This window comes from Rhincodon typus, chromosome 24 (genome assembly GCF_021869965.1).
Source record: "Rhincodon typus isolate 14 chromosome 24, sRhiTyp1.1, whole genome shotgun sequence".
Taxonomy (NCBI): Eukaryota; Metazoa; Chordata; class Chondrichthyes; order Orectolobiformes; family Rhincodontidae; genus Rhincodon; species Rhincodon typus.
The window spans coordinates 42,071,750-42,079,369 of record NC_063355.1 but is presented as its reverse complement, the minus strand read 5'-3'; the positions used below and the strand labels follow the sequence as shown (position 1 = coordinate 42,079,369).

Here is a 7,620-nt window from a genome sequence, read left to right as displayed (position 1 = left end):
TATGTGCCACAGTACCTTGTGCTTCCATCTGATAGGACAGAGCGAACCTCAGTTTAACATCTCATCTGATAGTGCAATCATACTCAACAGATGAGCTTTAACCTTTATTTGTCCACTCTTGACACTCAACTATAATGCAATTTTGCAGTGATATTAGCTGGAGTAAGTGACCACAGCAACATTTAAATTGGATCCACTTTAATATCAGAATGCATATTTTTCTTTGAATTTTTCAGCAGTACTTTACCATCTGAATGGCAGTCATATGTATTAGATAAAAGAGCAATCATGGTCGTTGTTTAATCCATGTGGTGGGTGGTGATTACAATAAGTGGAAATTTCCAATGAAAGGAAAAGGTGGTAATAGCTCCTGCTTTGACATTGTCCAGTCTTTAATAAATTGGAATAATTTTTAATTGTACAAGCTTATCAGAAAACATGGGTTTAATTCCATCAAGGACTATTGTGTTGCTTTTACCTCTTTTTTTTTTTTTTTTTTTTTTTTTTAAAACAGATTATCATGTCACAACAAATGTTGTCCTGTGCTACTGCTGTGGCCTGCATAACTTCCGTGAGCTGGCTTATCAGTACAGGCAGAATATTCCTGCCTCAGAACTTCCAGGTTAGTCTTATTTAATAACTGGTCAGCAGTTTTTGAAAAATTGGTCACTGTGTTTGTTCTCAGTCATATCCTCAGGATATCTCGAAGGACTGGAGGAACAATAGAAATAATGAAGTTCAGCCACCTTGGTCATATGAGCAAGGTTTTAAGAAGATGACCATTGTTACAATGGAAGAAAGGTCATCAATAAATGAACAAATATCTCTCCATATATGAATTAATTTTGTTCATCTCTTCCAAAAATCTGATTCCTAAGCATCTTTAGGAAGTGTGTGGCAAATCAGACAATATTTTTCTAAGTAAATTATTTTTCAAAATGGAATTTATTTTCAACCACATTTCTTAGAACGTGAATCCTAATTTTAGTTTTTTGGATTAGGTTGAATCAAATGAGCACACTTTTTTCAAAATTTTCAACATTACACATAGAATAAAGCTCACTGCCCAAATATATTCCATTTTCAATTTGCTACATATGAATCCATGTGGCTTTTAGCAGGCATAAGTGAGTCACATTGCAAAGTCAATTGATAATCTTAAATTGTTTAGTCGCTGGGCTCGCAACATGACTCACTTTAAACACTTGCTAGAAGCTACATGTATTCATACTTGAACCGCTCCTCTTCAGGAAAAAGCAACATGTCCAGGTATTGTGCTTTTTTTTTTAAAAAAACGAAAAGAGTGGGAAGCAATAATTCCCTAATGTATTCCCCATGACAATATCTCAACCAATCATAGTTATTTTGCTAATCGATCAGCACACTTTTCTCATGCAGCATAAATTTTTGTTCCCTTTTGAAATTTGGCATTTTTGTCTGCTGGACAAAGCAACTAAATTCTGCTGGATGGAGTGACAATTTAACAGGTATAAATATCTATGCTCATCTGACAAAAGAGCACTTGGTAAAGAGATATAAACGTACACCCCTAAGTTGGGTGTAGATTGTATGGTATCTTATTTGACTGCATGTGTATATTTAAAAGCACTGTCTTAGTTATGCACTGGTTTTCAACAGGACACTTGCATAGGCCTGACTTTATCGCATTCTGTTTTATCCTGTGGATTTTACCGATTGTAGAGCTATTCAGAATAATCTTGTCTCTTCTCTTCTCTAAAAATTGCTCTTCTAAATTACAATTAATTCATCTTGTAGGATCTGTAACTGCACGCCCAGATTGCTACTGGGGCAGGAACTGTCGCACCCAGGTTAAAGCGCATCATGCTATGTAAGTATCAAATGCAGGTTAATTATTTCTCTAGTATTGAGAAAGTTTTGAATATTTTGTATGTTTCTATTAATCTCTACCTAGAAATCAGTGATTTTGCTACTGCTGATTAATAATCTGTAACTGTGCCAGTTGTGACTGTCTGCATTTTCTGATTAATCAGTGTGTTGATTTGGTGGGTAGAGCCTGGAATATGCAACTTGCCCAATGGCCTTCAGCTCTCTCTTTCACTGCCTCGATAACTGGGTTCTCTCTCTTACCATCTCCTGGCCTTGCTTACTGGCCTCTAGTCCTTGCCACTTCGCATTCCCTTGCCTTGTTTGTTGGTTCTTGATGATGATAGAGAGGTGGTGATGACACAGGGTATGGGGAGGAGATGACATTGGGGAGGGAGGAGACTGCTTGTGATGTGGAGCAGAGTGAAAGGCGTAAGATGGGAAGAGGGACTTGAGAGCTAGAATAGGAGGGAGGAGAGTGCAGAAGGTGTAGTGAGATTTGGGAAGATGAGTGAAGGAGGCAAGGAGACATCATGTGAGAATGAAAGATGGAATGAATGGAGATGAAATGCTGCTCAGAATAAAGGGGAAGGGCCGGGGGGAAAGGTTTAGTTAATAGGGAATGGAGATCGAGAGAGAAAATACCGTGGGAAGAGTTGAAATCTGAGGGATAGGATAGAAATGTTATCAGAGGGACAGAAAGGAAATTTCATGGAATTGGAATCAAGAGGTACTGTTGAAACAAAAAAAATCACTGGAAATTTGTCACTTACTTAGAACCAGGGTTACAAGTTAGTAAATGCCCAGTGGCATTACACATAAGTCAGCAGTATGTGTTATTCCCAAATGGTGATTGTGCCATGTACCAGTCAATATTTTATAAAAAGGCTGTTTGTTTTGAGAACATGTTTCTAATCAGCATAAAGATACTGACTTCAGGGAAGCTGTTTGTAGCTGTGAAGGTCCTCTGTTTTAGGGCCTCAGAGTTTCACCAAACCAGAGCAAATGTCTGGTCAAATATGGATTTGCTGCAGAGAATGATCCAAATGCCCTCATTGCTGAGGGATGATTATTTAAAAACTAAATTTGAAACAGCAATAAATGCTAATGTTTCATCTGAGACTAATCTGAAAACTGTTGGCTTCTCTAATGTTTCAAATTGGCAACTGATGTGTGAATTCTCAGTCCTTCCAGTTGAAGCCAAGAATTTCTTTTAATAGACTATTTGGTTGTATTTTACTGTTTAACCCTAAATATCCCAACTGGCCTTTTATGCACTTCCAGTTTTCTTCATACCATCGTTGACTGCTGTGCCTAAAACCCAAACTGTGTGATTGTTTTCTTTAAATCTCTTCACCTCTCTCCTCCTTTAAGACACTTCTTAAAACACTTTTGACCAAGCTTTTAGTCTCCTGTCCTATAGCCTCTCTTTGCGGCTAACTGTTAAATGTTGTTTGATGCAATGCCTTAGAACATTGTAAATCATTAAAGACACTACAGATGCAAGTTGTTACTTGCATCAATCAAATACAAGGTTGCACAGGACTCGTACATATGGATCAATTCTTGTATCATAAATTGGAATTAGTTTTGAGAATGAAAAGGGTGTTTTGAAGTAAGTCAAATGAAGGAAATCTTGCTACTAACTTTCTTTCTTCCAGGAAATTTAACCACATCTGTGAGCAAACGCGTTTCAAGAACTGAAGATTCTCAACAAGAGAGCCATACAGCCCCTGGAGATGAAGTTAGAGTGACTTTGAACTTCAAAGTTGTCTTTAGGAATTTTTTTTTTATACAATCAACTTTTGAGGTCTAGGGGTCGTTGTAAAGTTTATTATGACTAAAAGTTGAAACCAAGATCAGCCATATGGCAGAGAGTACATCTGTTTTTCTGCCATTTGGTAGGAATCTTGTGCTTCGATATTTTTTAAAAAAGTTCTATATTTAAAAGTGTGCACAGTTTCAGAGCAAGACCTGCAAATATTTGCTCTGCTGTATACTGCTGTAATATTACATTTTCCACATAAAATTGATTATTCTTGATGTTCTTTTGTTACTGCTGTGCAGTCAATGTAGGAGTATAGTTTTTTTATTGAAGCCTAGAACAACTGGAGCTGAAACATTTCTCAAAAAATGCTTTTGTGGGACAGTTGTCTGGGGAAACTCAGTGACTTGACCATAGAAGAAACTGAGTTGCAATGTAAAATTCCCTGCATTCTGAAGCATTTCTTGCTCAGCTGACCACAAAGTGAACAATATTTTTAAGAAGTTAAGCATTGTACACATTTAAATTACAGTAAGATGCATCTTAAGTGAAAGACTTCCTTAAATTTTGTACTGAAAGCCTGCCTTTACTTTTGACTGCATACTTCCTTCTAATGCAACATTGGTTTTTGAAAGGGCCTGGGGCCAGCAGCTAAATGTCTCAGGTATATGTGATGGTTGCTGGTTTAGAATATGTTGATTAGATGAAACAAAATCTTCTCATAAAAATAAAGGTCACTCCTTATCATTTGGAGTGATTTTATTTTTCATTTTTTTCAGGGATTGCTCCAACATTGGAAGTCGTTATCGGATTTTCTTGCCACCTCTTTTGAGGTTCTGCACTTGAGTCGTTGTTCTATGCAGATCAAAGGACCATTCTCCATTTGAGGAGGCTATATTAGTGAGTGCCAATAGGCAATTTGACTCTGGGAGCTTAACAGACAATCCTGAAACTCCCTTTCCAACATCAGCTGTAGGAGTGCTAGCTGACTGTTATTCTGCTCCTTATGAAACACCAAGGCATTAAGAACATTTAGGCATAGGATAAGGTCATTTAGGCCATCAAGTCTCTTCTAATATTTTGAGAAATCATGGCTGATCAGCTCCAATCTATTTGTTTGCCTTTGCTTTAGAATCTTGATTACATTACCCAATCAAAAAAAATCTGGTCTTGTAAATTCTATTGTTTCAGGAAATTCTGGATTTATACTACCCCTCGAGTGGGGGAAACAAAACCTTCCTAATTCCTCTCCTCAACAGCCTGAATCTAATTTTAAGATTTGCAACAACCCAGGAACAAAGCCCTGTGCTGAAACCTTCCTGACTTGAGTGGCTTGGGTACTTTTGGATGTAAGGTGTTTTTCTTGGAGTGTGGGGGGGCTGTAAATCTTCTGTGTGACTAAAATCATTGCAGTTCAAACTAAGAGTGGATGGGCACAATCAACTGGAACTTAAATGGATAAATTCATTGTGAGGCACTGAGCCCTACAGGCAGTAATGTCCCAGGCTAGATTTCCAATTCATAGCATTAGATGATTTTGTAGAAGACTGAAGGGAGGGTTCTGCACTTGATTTCAAAAATCCTGGACAAAGTGTCTGCTGTTCACTGACATGCTGCTGGTTCATAGTCCAGTAAAGACAATACTGGAGGTTCAATATGATCCATTTCATGCTGAGCCAGTCTGCTAACTCGATATCTGGTCTTCAATTAAAAAGTAATCACCTGAGTGAGATGTGGATCTTTGATCCAGCAAGGAGTTTTCGGGAGAGATTGGAAGAAAATTGAGGTGGAGAAAGGAAGTTACTTTTCAGTATTTCCAATTTCTTTTGCTAGGCAAGGTGTGCATTATAACTTCTACCTGCTTTCATCCAGAGGGTAGTGGGAATGTGAAATGTACTATCATGTGGATTACTTGAGATGAAATGAATACAGTATAGATGCATTTACAGGGAAGTATTGATAGGTACATGAGAAGGAAAAGGAAATAACTTTTGGTAATAGTAAATGGAACTTATGGAGCATGACCACTTATTTAGATCAGTGAAGCCAAATGGCTGTTTCTGTGCTGCAAATTTTAAGCCATTATTCAACACTTTTAAGTCTAGACAGCTGTCCCAATTTTCAAAGAAATAAAGTATTTACTCTGATGGATCTGTGTCTAAATCTAGGGATCAGGGAATGAAGACTGATTTGTAATTTATTTTAAGAATCTAAAGTACAATTTCAGTTGTAAATTATTATTGGGATAAATGAATGTTTTATTAATGGGAGAAAAAGCCAGAAAAGAAACCGGGTTCACACCTGGAGATGCTGCTCTGGAACAGTTGCTCCTCAGTGAATCATGTCTTAGTTTAGGTCTTACTGTACAAGCACTTTATTTGGATAAATTGTAATTGCTATTGAGTATTTTTATCATTTGAGATGAGCAAGTGTTTTACCACTGGAATGTTCTATTTTGTGTGAACATTTATAGCTGCTTTACAATCTGATCTATAATTTTAAGCAAAACTTGATGGAACCTAGACCATTTCACTATTGACAATTTTAATATGAATTTTTCCAAGTTTTAAATTGGTTTTCACTTTCCACCAATTGGCATACGTTGTCTTTGGTAGGAAGTATAGAATCCAGCCTATTGCCTTGGGAACTGAGCTTTGAAAGAGATGTATGCAAATGGATTGAAGTGATCTTCTCTCTTTTTTTTCTTTAAACAACATAGAATCATATTAGACTGAAGGAGGTTATTTATACCATCATCCTTGTGCAAGATCTTTTGAAAGGACCGTCCAATTAGCCTTACTCCTCTGCTCTTTCTCCACAACCGAGCACTTATTTCACTTTCTAATATTTATCTAGTCCCTTTTGAAAGTTTCTATTGAATCTGTTTTACCCATTCTTTCAGGCTGCATGTTATCAGGGCACCATAACATACTGTGTTTATTTGTAAGAAATTCTCTGCTCACTTCTTACCTTTAATCAATTACCTTAAACCTGTGATCTCTAGAAACTCAACTCCATAAATAGATCCTGTCTCATTTTAAGCACACATTTAATATTCTTTTGTCCAAGTTTCTTCTAAGGACAGGCACAGTTTCTCCACATAACTATCCCTTCTTCCCTGGTACTATTGTAGTGAATCTTACCTGCACCCTGTAAGGCTTTGTCCTTGCTAGAGCACAGTGCCCAGATTTGGTGTCCTGTGCCTGTCATTATAAAGCCCAAAACCCCATTGGCATTTTTAACAACCTACTGAACTTCACAAATATTTGCCCATGTGAAACTCTCATTCTCTTTCAGGACTCCATTATAAACTGTTCCATTTTGTTTAATATCACTTGTCTTCCTTCCAAATGTATCATTGAACACTTCTATGCATGAAATGTCACCTACCATCTGTATTCCCACTTCATTCAATCTGTGTCCTCCTGTAGTTTACTGCTGTCCTCCTCATTGTTTTGTCAGGGGTGTATGTTCTTTGTCAATGTTCCCTTTGATCTTGGACACCCTACCTTTCCTGTCTAGAAAACTGCTATTAAGCTAGTTTATGATTCCATGAAGTCTGGTAGATCTCCATCTTATTTACATAAGTTGGAGCTCCTGCCCACGTTATGCAATTCTTACTGGGTTAATCATATCTCCCCATTGAGGCCATCACCAAATAACCTAGCTGGCCTAATGCCGCACCCATTGGGATAACTGCTGGCACTTTCCTCATCTGTTATTCAGTAGTATCACACTTTTATTTACCAAGTTGGATTTATGGACCTGGGCTGGATTTTGAATTGTGGATGACAGGGTTAGTGATTCTAAGGCGGGGCTCCAGAGGGATTTAGGAAATCTCAAATCTCCGCAATAACTTTTCAATGCTATATTGACACTGCTAAACTGATGACTGTTGCTGGAAAAAATGTGTTTTATACTGATTAAAAGCAGTCTGAATATCTAGTAATAGTTATAATGCCTTGCTGTACATTTGATTAATCAATGTGTACAGGCTGGTGTTTTGAACT

General features: G+C 37.4%; 1 protein-coding gene across 1 annotated transcript; it reads left to right on the top strand.

Annotated features, from left to right (window-relative positions):
- Positions 1–438: 438 nt before the first annotated feature.
- chfr (checkpoint with forkhead and ring finger domains, E3 ubiquitin protein ligase) lies at positions 439–4,188 on the top strand. The gene is made up of 3 exons (XM_048611756.1): positions 439–622; positions 1,777–1,849; positions 3,507–4,188. The coding sequence occupies exons 1-3, from the start codon at positions 439–441 to the stop codon at positions 3,547–3,549; spliced, it is 300 nt and encodes a 99-aa protein (XP_048467713.1). The 3' UTR covers positions 3,550–4,188.
- The last annotated feature ends 3,432 nt before the right edge of the window (positions 4,189–7,620 follow it).

What these genes read in the sequence shown, in the direction of transcription:
- chfr (XM_048611756.1), top strand. Translation starts at nt 439, where the DNA reads ATGGGTTTAATTCCATCAAGGACTATTGTGTTGCTTTTACCTCTTTTT. An exon ending in TCCTGCCTCAGAACTTCCAG is followed by an intron (nt 623 to 1,776) that starts GTTAGTCTTATT and finishes TTCATCTTGTAG; the next exon opens with GATCTGTAACTGCACGCCCA. An exon ending in GTTAAAGCGCATCATGCTAT is followed by an intron (nt 1,850 to 3,506) that starts GTAAGTATCAAA and finishes TCTTTCTTCCAG; the next exon opens with GAAATTTAACCACATCTGTG.